General features: G+C 30.1%; 4 protein-coding genes across 4 annotated transcripts; 3 read left to right on the top strand and 1 right to left on the bottom strand. All coding sequences in view use genetic code 12, as the record gives it.

The window, feature by feature from the left end:
- Positions 1-680: 680 nt before the first annotated feature.
- DFJ63DRAFT_311344 (RTA1 domain-containing protein) lies at positions 681-2,177 on the top strand (the record flags this gene model as incomplete). Its single annotated transcript, XM_064905735.1, has 1 exon — positions 681-2,177. The coding sequence occupies one exon, from the start codon at positions 681-683 to the stop codon at positions 2,175-2,177; it is 1,497 nt and encodes a 498-aa protein (XP_064763353.1).
- A 1,674-nt stretch (positions 2,178-3,851) lies between these two features.
- On the top strand, positions 3,852-5,599 carry DFJ63DRAFT_58739 (RTA1 domain-containing protein). Its single transcript, XM_064908972.1, has one exon. The coding sequence runs from the start codon at positions 4,017-4,019 to the stop codon at positions 5,469-5,471; it is 1,455 nt and encodes a 484-aa protein (XP_064763352.1). The 5' UTR covers positions 3,852-4,016; the 3' UTR covers positions 5,472-5,599.
- A 1-nt stretch (position 5,600) lies between these two features.
- On the top strand, positions 5,601-7,913 carry DFJ63DRAFT_58738 (uncharacterized protein). The gene has a single exon (XM_064908971.1). It carries the CDS (start codon positions 5,821-5,823, stop codon positions 7,624-7,626), a length of 1,806 nt encoding a protein of 601 aa, XP_064763351.1. The 5' UTR covers positions 5,601-5,820; the 3' UTR covers positions 7,627-7,913.
- Positions 7,914-8,572: 659 nt separating this feature from the next.
- Positions 8,573-8,875, bottom strand: EFH1 (KilA-N domain-containing transcriptional regulator EFH1; the record flags this gene model as incomplete). Its single annotated transcript, XM_064904610.1, has 1 exon — positions 8,573-8,875. A coding segment is annotated over one exon (303 nt), but the record flags the coding sequence as incomplete, so codon positions are not given.
- Between the last annotated feature and the right edge of the window lie 3,976 nt (positions 8,876-12,851).

Genomic DNA, 12,851 nt, shown 5'->3' with positions numbered 1-12,851 from the left:
CGCTGACATAAGCTCTTCGACACTAAAATTATATTTACGCCGTGAGAAATTATTTTTAGTGAGACAGTAATTTATTTTTGTAGTGACAATTTTTTGTTTTTACTCATTTCTTTTGGGGGGGAGGAGGGAGGGGAGGATAGAGGGAGGCTTGCTCACTAAAAAGAAATACCGTATTCACACAATTTATAGTAAAGTCACGGATGGAGATGTTTTTGACTTGTATCAATTCATTAAATGGTTCATGATAAGACAAGGCTATTTGGCAAAGCTTTATAGTCTCGATCCGTGATGGCTGTGCCACCCAAGCAATTAACTCTATATCTTGGCTACTACTCTGTTGTGGAGTTCAACGGTTTAGCGGACTTGAGCTCCGTTATCCGTGTTCCATACATTAAAATACGACTGACCAGAAGAAAAAACAAAAAAGATCTGTTTACAATGTGGCATGGATTTATGAGGATTAAGCTTCTGGATCAGATTTTCCCGTTTATCACCGGCACGATTCAGGATTTAACAGGATTACTATGCAGGCTGTACCAACGAAAATTTTAAAAAGGTATAAAAATGTCAATCAATCTGCAAGTTTAGATTTGCCATTTATTTTATTGTTTTTATATTTATAATTACGTTTATAAATCAAGTATCTTAAACGGTCAATTATAGATAATAGCATAGACAACATGTCAATGTCATCTAATACAGCCACCACCTGGTCTGCCAGCAGTTTTCCTGGTTATCCTCATTCAACCACATTAATGAGTATTAACCCTACTAAATCAGCTGAATTACAATCAATCATCACCAATGCCGTGTCTCATTTAATGAATCCAAATATTGGTAAACCTGATTTTGTTAGTTATTCTCGTGCTTTAAGAGGGGCAGAAGCATCTATGACTATTGTTCAAGCTCAAAATGTTCTTGCAACTGCTACTGATTCATCTATTTTAAGTCAAGCTACCGAAGCTATTTATGATTCTACCATTAATTTATTAGAATTACAATGGAATGAAGATTCTTATGGTATTTGGAGATTAGTTTGGGCTCCCAATATTATTTATTTTATTATTTTCGCCAGTACATTTCTTTACACTGCTGGTATGATTTATAAATCAAGATTTCATTGGTATAATGTATCATGGACTTTAGGTTTATTATGTGAAACCATTGGTTTCATTGGTAGATTGATGTCTTTGAATGATATGACTAATAACAATTACTTTTTAGTTCAATTGATTTGTTTAACCATTGCTCCTGCTTTGTTAATGGGTGGTATTTACTTTTTATTTGCTCAATTGGTGGTTATTCATGGTAGACAATATTCCTTGTTAAAACCATTATGGTATTCTTATTTATTCATTGGATGTGATATTTTAAGTTTAGTGATTCAAGCTGGTGGAGGAGCTCAAGCTTCAATTGCTTCTAATAATTATCAAAATGCTAAACCTGGTACTTATACTATGATTGCTGGTATTGCCTTTCAAGTGCTTTCAATGTCGGTATTTCTGGTGTTTTGGTATACTTTCTTAACCAAAATCTTTTTCAAACATAATTTTGATACTGATTTAGAAATTAAAGGGGGTGATGATTTACCGGTTGAATCTCATGGTTATGATCAATCATATAAGAAAGCTTCAATTAAGAATTTCTTAAAATTATTATTCAACACTAAAAATGCCAATCAATATAAAAAGAATCATTTAGAACAATTTTATAATCCTAAATTTGCTAAGATTAGAGTCAGAAAACTTTATAATTATTATGCATTTGTGATTTCTTTAGCTGTGTTATGTATTTATATCAGATGTATTTATAGAGTGGTTGAATTAGCTGAAGGATTCAGTGGATATTTAATCACTCATGAAGTATATCTTATGGTATTGGATGCATTCATGATTGCTATTGCTGCTTTACTTTTCGTTCCATTCCATCCTCAACTTGTTATTGGTGATGCATCTCAAATTAGATTACAAGATATTAAAAGTAGAAATGATGTTCATGATGGTGAAGATGATAATGAAAATATTCAAATTACTAGTCAAGATAATTTGAATGAAACTGATAATATTGAACTTGGAGAAAAGGGGAATGATGAATTAGAAGATTATGAACAAGAACATACTGCTAGTGATTCATCTGATGTTCTTCAAGTTGAACAAAATGATGTGTTCCATAACTAGACAATTTCGTTCGTTTCCTATTTATGATTGATAATGATCAATCCAATTCTCAACAACAACAACAACAACAACAACAACAAAAGAATTTATTGTTATTAAATTTTTGTATTTATTTAGTTCTTCCTTGGTTATATTTATATATGTTTGATTTTTACATTGTGTAGTTTTTTAAAAAATAAAAACAAATTTTATTCAATTTAGACGTACCTAGGGATGAATATTCCGAATGTAAGTGATATAATCGATTGCAAAAGAATCACATAGGGTATGAACCATAAAAGGTATTTGCAATCGATAACGACAATCACAAGACGTTTAAAAAAATTTTGCAACAATGATTTCTCAAATTTGTGTCAGTGCAGTGGCAGATTCGGGGAGATGACGAAAATTAACCGACAGAAAAAAGGACAAAGCTTAACTAAACAAATAAATAAACAATGAATTGGATTATTAGGGGAATTGGACAATGATGAGATGGAATTGATATATGTAACTTGAATAAACAAAGACTTAATATAGACATATATGTTCATAATATAATATATTACCATATAATAATAGTTTCGCTAATTGATTACCGAAATTGTGAATGACATTTCAAAGCCATTAAAAATTTTATTTTATTTTGGGTTATTTTTTTAAGGGAGGGAGCCGTGTCATGATGGACAAACAAACACGCGTAGTTGATATAAAGCATATTTAACATGGTATATATAGAGTAAGTTGAGAGATGAGATGAGATGAGATGAGCTTTATATGGTATTATTGGAATGTTAAATCTTTTCAAAGTTGACTAGGATAAAGAAATAAGGGATAGATAAGAAATTTTTATGATTGTGGCTTTGAAGTTAGTGATTCTTATACCTTGGAGCATTTGAAAGTAATGGAACAGAAGCAATAATTAACTACAACAACAAACTCCTTACATCATTTCTAGAAACTATAAACATTGATACTAGTAAATCAAGAATATAAAAGGCCTTGGAAGGGTATAGACGGTGATAAGAAAAATGATTTATCGTTTAATCTTCTTCTTAATTGTACACTATTATTTTATCTATATCCCCCCTAGTCTACTCGTTGCTAATACAAGCCTTTTTGATTACTACTACTGTTTATTTTTCTTATTAGTTGTATTCCTTCTTGGTATAATCTCCCTGTTGTAACTACTGGACATCCTTTATATGAGCTTGACTTGCACGCATAGGGAGAAACCCAGACACAATTACAATTATTGTTGATATCAATGGTGATTTAACTCAGCCATGTTTAACTTATATATCTCATTGGCTGTCTCCCATTTAATCAGATTACTTAAGCGCATGGTTTATGTTATGTTACATAGGTGGTTATAAAGCCATATTAGGATTCGGAATTAGTTAGCAGCTCCATATTTTTTTTCTTCATTCCCGCTTCCGTGTTTAAACTTGAAATTGGAATTGGAGGGGAGGGGAGGCTGTAACTAAATAATTACCATACAACAATGTTTATATCAGATAAGAAATTCATACTTCTAGAAACCGCAGTACCCGTATTTCATCATGTTTACACTTTGATATATTATTAGTTATTATTAGTTAACCTTGTTGACAAATCCAGTAAGAAATCTTCAAATCCTCAAGCGGCGCAGTTTTTCAATTTCTTTTTTTTTTTTTTTTTTTTTTTTTATTTTTTAGGGCTTAAGATTTCTCGAGTTTGGAATTAAAAATAATATAAATTAAATGTCATATCATCACTTCAAATCAATTTTGAATGGTGGTGTTATCTCATATCTAGTTTAACCAGCATCATTTCAAACCTTAGTAAGTTACTACTACTTCTACTACTATTTAGAGAATCATGTCAGGATTCGCATCAGTGTTAGCCAAGGCTACTCAACCTTGGACTCCAAGTAGTATTCCTACTTCAACCGTGTTATCATCAATTGATCCCACTCATTTATCCAACATTGAAGCCACCATTAGTTCATGTTATGAACAAATCCAAACTCAAACCAATTATATCTCCTTAGCTTCCATCTCTCAAGCTTATCGTGGGGCTCAAGCTTCATTGGCTATCATTCAAGCTCAAGATGTTATCGCTACCGCAACAAATTCTCAAGAATTATCATTAGCAACTCAAACCATCTTTAATAATACTATCAATTTACAAGCTTTAGCTCTTGATGAAAATTTATATGGATTCTATTTAAAAAGAGCTCCTAATTTGATTTATCTTGTTATCTTCTCCATTTGTTTCTTTTATACTCTTGCCATGCTTTATAAATCAAGATATCATTGGTATAACATTTGTTTCATTGCTGGTTTAGGATTAGAATTCGCTGGGTTTTTAGGAAGAGTATTATCATTTAATAATACTACCGATATGAATATCTTTTTATTACAATATGTTAGTTTAACCATTGCTCCTGCCTTTTTAATGGGGGGGATTTACTTTTTATTTGCTCAAATGGTGGTTATTCATGGTAGAAAATATTCAGTATTGAAACCAATGTGGTATTCATATTTATTCATTGCTAGTGATGTATTATCTTTATTGGTTCAAGCTGCCGGTGGAGGTCAAGCATCTATTGCATCCCAACGTCATCAAAATACAAAACCAGGTCGTGATACTATGATTGCTGGGATTGTATTCCAAGTTGTGGCCATGACTATCTTTTTAGGATTTTGGTTTGAATTTTTAAACAGAATTTATTTCTTAAAAGCAAGACAAAATCCTGATGATGATAGTTTTACGGTAAAACCATCATTTGGTAATTTTTTAAAATTTTTATTCAATGCTAAATCAGTTCAAGATTATCGTAATAATGTCTTGGATGGATATTATAATAAGAAATTCTCTGCTATAAGACAACGAAAATTATTTTATTATGCTCCATTAGCCATTACAACTTCAGTAGTTGTCATTTATATTCGTTGTGTTTATAGAGTGGTGGAATTATCTGAAGGATGGAAAGGTTATTTAATCAGTCATGAAGTTTATCTTATGGTTTTAGATGCTCTCATGATTGCTATTACTGGGTTAATTTTCATTCCTTTCCATCCTGTTCATGTCTTAGGGGTTAATAATGTTGTTAAATTGGCTACTATTAAGAAAAATAAAGATGAAGATGATGAAGATGAAGAAAAACAAGCCATTAATGAGGAAGATGGCGGTGCTTATGAAGAAGAAGAAGAAGAAGAAGGCAATTCGCACGAGTTAACCAAACATGAATTAGATGAACAAAAAAATGATGATCTTGATGTATATCATCATACCAAATCTGATTCTTCAGCATCACCAAATTATTCATAACTTGTTCATTAACCTAGATGTGCTTGATTTTAAAATGTGACATTTTTTTATTCTATTCTTTTATATATTATTATTACTTTATACTTTTATAGCGTGTGGTCTATAATAAACTTTTTCATAGATTTAAAGTTATAGGTTTTATGTAAGTTTCAGTTTTCAAGTGGCCGCAAAATTCCACAAAATCTGATAATTTTTCTTTTTTTTCAACTTTAAAAATCCTTTTTTTGCCGCCAATCTATTTTTATCATAACAACCTCTTCCTTATCAGTATCCTGTTATAGTTTTCCCTGTTCCAATAACTGTATCTTGCTATTGAAATCTTCTTACCTCTACTACTACTACCACTACTATGGCAGCTTCAGTACCAGTTATAGTTTCTCATTCTAAGTTTTATTACAATAATAACGAATCATCATCATCATCCACAAACACTTCATCGGCAAAATCTTCAACTCCATCAACTGCTACTACCACTTCCAATAAATCTACTACTACGACAACAACTTCTACTGCTAATCCAACTACTACTACCCCTTCGCCCATTGATACTATTTTCTTACATGAATTGCCATTTTTCCCTCATCATAATTCAGATCCAATTCTTAATTTATCCGCTGATGAATTATTATTGAATGGTTTTCAAAGTTCAAAATTAAATATGGATGGATTTATTAATTTTCATCATTTGAAATTATGTTCATCAAATGCTAAACAAATGGCCAAATATTTAATTTTATCAATGGGATTTAAAGAAATTGCTTATAAGGGATTAGAAAATGATTCAAGATTAGTTGGATCTCATGTTATTTCCAATGGAGATGTGATTCTTGAAATTGTTAATACTTTAGAAACTATTGAAGATGATAATGTATTGAAATTACCTTATTTTCAAAAGGATTTATTAAAATTTAAAGAAATTAATAATTTGAATTATTTAAATGATTTTAAAATTTCAATTGATGATTTAGTATTTGATTTTGTTAATAATAGAATTGAAAGTTTTTCACATCATAATACTACCAATAATAATAATAATTCAAAGAATATTAGTTTTAACTTGGGTAAAAAGATTTATCATAAGATTTTGAATTCCAAAAACTTTAAAAATTCCATTGATGAATATAATAATTTTATTTTAAATACAATTAATAATTCAGAATTAATTTATAATGATATTATGGAATGTTCTTTAATTCAAAAGTTTTTAAAAACTCATTGTGAAGGAGTTATGGATATTTCATTTTTAGTTGAAAATGTGGATCAAATCTTTGAAAAATCAATTAAAGCTGGTGCTGGTATAATTCGTTTACCTCGAATTATTGAAGATAAAAATGGTTCCATTAAATTAGCTACTATAACTATTCCAAAAACTGATATTCAACATACTTTAATTCAAAATATTAATTATACTGGGTCCTTTTTACCAAATTATTCTAATTCCATTAATCATAGTGATAATAATATTGAATTGAATTTATTATTACCTAAAGTTCATTTAACTTGTATTGATCATTGTGTTGAAAATTATTCTTGGAATCAAATGATGTATCAAGCCAATTTTTATGCTAAAATGTTTGGATTTCATAAATTTTGGTCAGTTGATGAAATGGATGTATTTACTGGTGAAACTGCTTTAAGATCAATTGTTATGGCTTCAAGCAATGGAAAGATTAAAATGCCAATCAATGAACCTGCTAAAGGTAAAAAGAAAGGTCAAATTGAAGAATTTAATGATTTTAATGGTGGACCTGGTATTCAACATATTGCTTTAAGAACAAATGATATTATTTCAACTGTTAGTTCATTAAATCAAAGAGGGATTGAATTTAATGTAACTTCACAAAAATATTATCAAACTTTAGAAGCAAGATTAATTAAAGATGATATTAAATTAAAAGAAGATTTTCAAATTTTAAAAAGTTTAAATATTTTAGTTGATTATGATCCTTCAACAAGACAAAAGAAAACCAAACTTTGTAATTATATATTACAAATATTTACAAAACCTTTACATGATCGTCCAACTTTATTTATTGAAATTATTCAAAGACATCATCATAATGGATTTGGTAAAGGAACTTTTAAAGGTTTATTTGAAACTATTGAAGAACAACAAAGAATTAGAGGTACTTTAGTACCAATTGATGAAGAATAAACGTTAGGTTTATTCATTGTTTGTTTTATTTGTTTATATATAGAAGTATTTATATATGTCTCTCTAATCAACATTAAAAATATTGTTTAACTTTATTTGTGTTAACCGCCAAAAGTTTAAAGTTTAAAAAAAGGATTTTTGTACACTCATTTTGCAACATAGTTAGAACAAAAAAAAATGTACAGGGGCTCATAAATTATATTTCAAAATATACATATACTTATATTTATATAAAAGAAAGTAATAGACAAAAAGAAATTTACAAAGTACAGAATAACAATAAAAAAGAAAAAGTCAAACACTAAAAGTATAGAATAAAGAAAGAGATCAGTAGAAGACAGACATAGCAAAAATAGAGAGATAAAAATTGTGTAATAGAAATATAAATTTGAAAAAACATACAAAGATAAGAAGAACACAAGGGGGAAAGGTAAGCCAATAAGAAATACAAAAGTCATTGAAGAACAGTAATATTCACACAATAATAAATAAAAAAACAAAACAAAACAAAACAAGCCAAATCAAATCAAATCAAATCAAGGGAAATACATAGACAGAATTGTTGATAAAAATTCTAGGGTTTGAAATCACTATTTGGAGTCTGCTCCGTAGTGGAATAATAGGATAAATTCTCTTCTTTGACTGATACGGTTGTATCTAATGAATCCAAATAAATTCTTTCTCCACTTGATCCTGGTCTACTGTATGATACAGCCCCAGCTGAAATTGGGGTTAAAATAGTTCTAGATTTGGAATCTCCGAGTTGAGTGGAAACTGCTTGCCCACTAGTATTTCCTGAGCTTGATCCAATTAATGTGGTATCATTATCTTCATTATCAGAGCCTGGGATTTCGATACCTGAACCTCCTTCCCTTGTTTCTGAACCTGTATCTTCTGATTTACCACTTTTCATTAAATGGCCCTTGGTATTATAATATAACTTTAAATCATTCACAAATAATGGAAATAAAATCTCTTCAACTCCTTCATTTCTAGCAATTTCATAAGCTCTTTCAAATGGAATCCAAACTCCTTTAAGATTCATGGAACCAACTTTAACCACATTACGAACCTTTTCAGTCTTTAGTATTCCATCTCTTTTCCCTCTTGTCATACCAATCACATTTAATAATTTAGTACCATTAATATAATCAGTATCTTCTCTTCTTGATACTAAAATGCCTCTTGCTCGAACTTGATAACATGTAGTATTAGCTTCTTCCCATAATATAGTTGCAATTTTAGGTTTTAATATTTCGGGATATTCTGGAATAGTACTGGAAGATGAAGTCCGAGAATGACTTGATTTAGATGATCTTGAACTGGTTTGTTGATGTAATCTTGGTCTCCTACTACTTGAAGATGGTGAAACCTGATTAATAGCAGACGAACTAGTTAATTGATTGGTATTATATAAGTTTGATGATGGTTGACCATACTGTTGCATAGGTTGAAAAGATGGTTGTTGGAAAATCATGGCTGGATTACCATAGGGATGAAAAGGTGGATAATGTTGTTGATTAGCCTGTTGATGTAAAGCATGGTGTTGAGCTAATGGCTGACCCAACTGTTGATGTTGCACCTGGGGGTCTAAAGAATGACCTGGCTGGGTTGGATCCAATGGGATCATTGAATTTATAGGTAAGGATGGGCTAATCATAGGTTGATTTGCATTATTAGGATCATTACTACCACCCATGATGAACTCATTATTGGTTTGATATCCTTGACTATGTTGAGGCTGTAATGAATAATGGGATTGATTATCTCCATATAGAAACTGTTTTGGTCTATTCTGTTGCATTGGTAAATGATGATAAGTTTGTAATCCATGAAATTCTAAATGGTGAGTACCGGTAGGTTGATTTTGTCCTTGTCCTTGATTTTGATTATTAGAACCTCCACTTTGATCATTCGCAGAACTACCACCAAACTCAAGGTAGTTTGAGTGACCTGGGGTTGACATTATATCATTCATCTAAACTGGATTTATTTAAAACTAAAAAATTAGTTTATTTGGATATTTCTAGGAAAGTGGAACACTTTTAAAAAAATTTTGTAAGTTTAAATTTAAATTAAAAAAAAAAAGCTTTTGGATTTTTGAAGTATAGGGTCCAATAAGGGTTTTTTTGTCTTTAGGAAAATAAACACTATCAAGTTAATCAAAACAACATTTGTTTATAATATTCAATTTTATTGAATTAAATTATTTGATTCCCTTTCTTGGATTAAATACAAAATTTTCCAATTGAGTAAAAATTATCAACAAAAACTCCTTGAAAATATTATTTATGAAAGTTTCAATAAAACCAACTATGACGATTAATTACTTTTTAGTAAATCAATTAATCCAGAGTATAAAAAGTTAAAATTGCAAAAGATTATTATTTTATTATTAAGGCAGAAGACGGATTAAGTCGCCTTAACTATTTCAGACTAGAAAGCCATTCTAAATATAAAATAAAGATTTGACTAGTTTTATTACAAACTAAAATTCAACCTCATTGCTTAAGAATTACTACGACGAGCAATAAAGTATGCAGGTACTTAAGGATTTAAAGACAATGATTCCAGAGGGGGGAAGGTATGTTTCATTGTTTTTTTGAAATAATAGGAAATGACATATGGTCATGACGAGTTTTAGTTATAAAAAAGAAACTTTTCAATCTTAATTTTGGTTGTACGAAGTTTCTCTCAAATTCCTGGTTTAACTAAACTAAATCCTTTTGATAGATTGAAAGAGTCAAAGAGAAATTCAGTTAAGAAAAAGAAATTAACCTCCTTCCCATTGTAGAAAATGTATCAAGGGATATATAGAAAATAAATTCAAAAAGCTGTAGTGTGATAAAGGTTTAAATGCAAAGAACTCAATTTTAAACGTGCTTTCGGTAGAGAAGTGTAGCTTGTCAAATTAGAAATAAAGGAAATTCTAGGTTTTGAATCATACGTCGAAAACTGATGTTGATTTAGAAAATATATCATACAAAAACTTTTCCAGATGTAACTTGATGCAAGATTATGTCTTGATCTGAGGTTCGACACGCCAAACATTACCTGGAGACCCAGAGCCTAGAGGTGGGTTGCGCGTGACAATAGAAAATTATCCTTAGCATATGAATTTCTTTTTGATAAAATAATAATACCGATCATAAATCAGTTAGAATTATTCTTTCCTTAATTGATTTTCAAGCTATACTCATTGATTTTAAATATTGTTATAGATTAGGAAGGCGCAAAATATTTATTACCTCAAAAGAAAATTAGTGTGTGTTAAAAATTAAATCAAAAAAAAAATTTTTTTTTTGATGTTTTCGCAGCAACTCTGTGTGCAGGCCTCTATATATAAGGAAGGGCAAATGGACACTGTAACGAAGTGCTGTTGCAACCACAAAGCTAAACTTTAAAATGAGTACTAATTACATGGAGTAAGGACAAGCCCTAGTTAGTTTCAAAAAGGGTGAATTGTCGCTAATGCATTGAGTCTAAATCAAGTTGAATTATTAATGTCAGTACCAAGGATAATGCATAAAACAAAATAAGAAGTAATAAATCACATTTGGTTTTAATCGGACATTCAGTGTTAGAACTAAAATAAGAGAAATCAGTACATCAATACACCCAAAGTGCAGCGCCTGGCTTGTAATTGCTCCGAATGACATGCAACAATAGATCCTTCCTGACATTACTAGACAACTACTTTGCTTTATTTACAAGCCTCGTTTCTTTTTGGGTAGTGGAGTTATTATCCATTTTGTCATTTCTGTGTTCGAATACTATTATTTCATTTTGATGTTAAGGAACCCTTCGTACAGGATTGATGATATATGCAAAACCACAAAATTGGAATTGACAGTTTACTTCAGTGGTTGCTCTCAAAGTTCGTAAATACAAGTTTATGACAAGGTTTACCAAAAGGGGAGGAATTTCATGGTTAATTGTTAATGAAATTAATGGAATTAAAGTCTTAGGGTTAACCGTATTCCTTATTACTCCATATGAAATTTAGAGTTTAACATCTTTTAGATAAAAAAGGAACAAATTTAAAAAATTCAAGTCAGTAATAATAAAGTTCACTGTTTCATTGTTATTTAGAAAAAAGCTCGTATGTATCAAAAGTATGTTGATTGTTGATTGTTCCAGGTCGTTTCTGTACGTCAGTCAATTTGGTAAAAAATAATAATTTTAAGGAATAAATTGAATCAGGACTTACTGATAAAATTAAATTTTTGATTTTGATGATGTAAACAGTTGACTATTCTAGACTGATTTAAATTAGATAATATGAATATGAACTATTCTACTAATCTGGTTATATGTTTTAATTTAAACGCGATTTCTAATTATTGACATAACACCTAGTTGGGACTAACCATGACACGGTTGTTATGATTTTGGATAAATAAGATCCATAACATAGGGTCTAGCTACATTTGATTGCATAGTATTATTCGGATAATAAAGTTAGCTATACTTTGTTTTTTTTAGATGAGGAAAAATTATTATTACTATTGTTATTTTTAGGTGGATATTACTTATCGAGTTAATACATACTCTTGCATCCTAGTGCTTTGATTAGAAAATAACCTATAGCCTAAACTGGAAACTGTACTAGGATAATTGGAGGGGATCAGCGGATCCAAGAGGAGTAACAATCGTGGGTTAAATTAAAAAAGCATCTAGAACCGTAACTATAATAATGGTAAGGATTGGCAAATTTAGTGAAATCCAAATTATCTACATAAATTCATAGAATGGGTTCTGCTTCCCTTATCACATTCAACCTTCAATTCCAAATGACTTCGTCCATCCTAGACCCTCTATCATATCATTACACAATAATAAATATATACCTATTTACTGTTTAGTGTTTATCTGATCTTTTTTTCTTTCTTTCCTTCGGTGACTCACGTGAGCAGTTTCCGCCTCGTAAATTTTTAATTTCTTCTCCCCTTTTTTAATGTATGGAAAGAAAGACAAAAAAAAAGATGAGACGAGCGAAGAGTTAAAAACCAGCTGATGTATACAGACAGTTTTCACAGTTTTCACAGTTTTCACAGTTTTCACAGTTTTCACAGTTGAATCCACAATATTATAATAGTCATTCACAATAACGTAACTTAATTTAGTTTTACGTAAGGGGGGTATAACCAAGCCATTGTTAAAAATTAACTTTCATACTTTCCTCTCCTTTCATTTCAGTTTTACCTTTGTCTAATTTCGATCGT

The sequence above is a fragment of the Scheffersomyces coipomensis genome (genome assembly GCF_036884675.1).
Source record: "Scheffersomyces coipomensis strain NRRL Y-17651 chromosome Unknown DFJ63scaffold_2, whole genome shotgun sequence".
NCBI classification, from domain to species: Eukaryota; Fungi; Ascomycota; class Pichiomycetes; order Serinales; family Debaryomycetaceae; genus Scheffersomyces; species Scheffersomyces coipomensis.
Note: the sequence above shows the minus strand (reverse complement) of the source record. Positions and strands in the feature narration are given on the sequence as shown.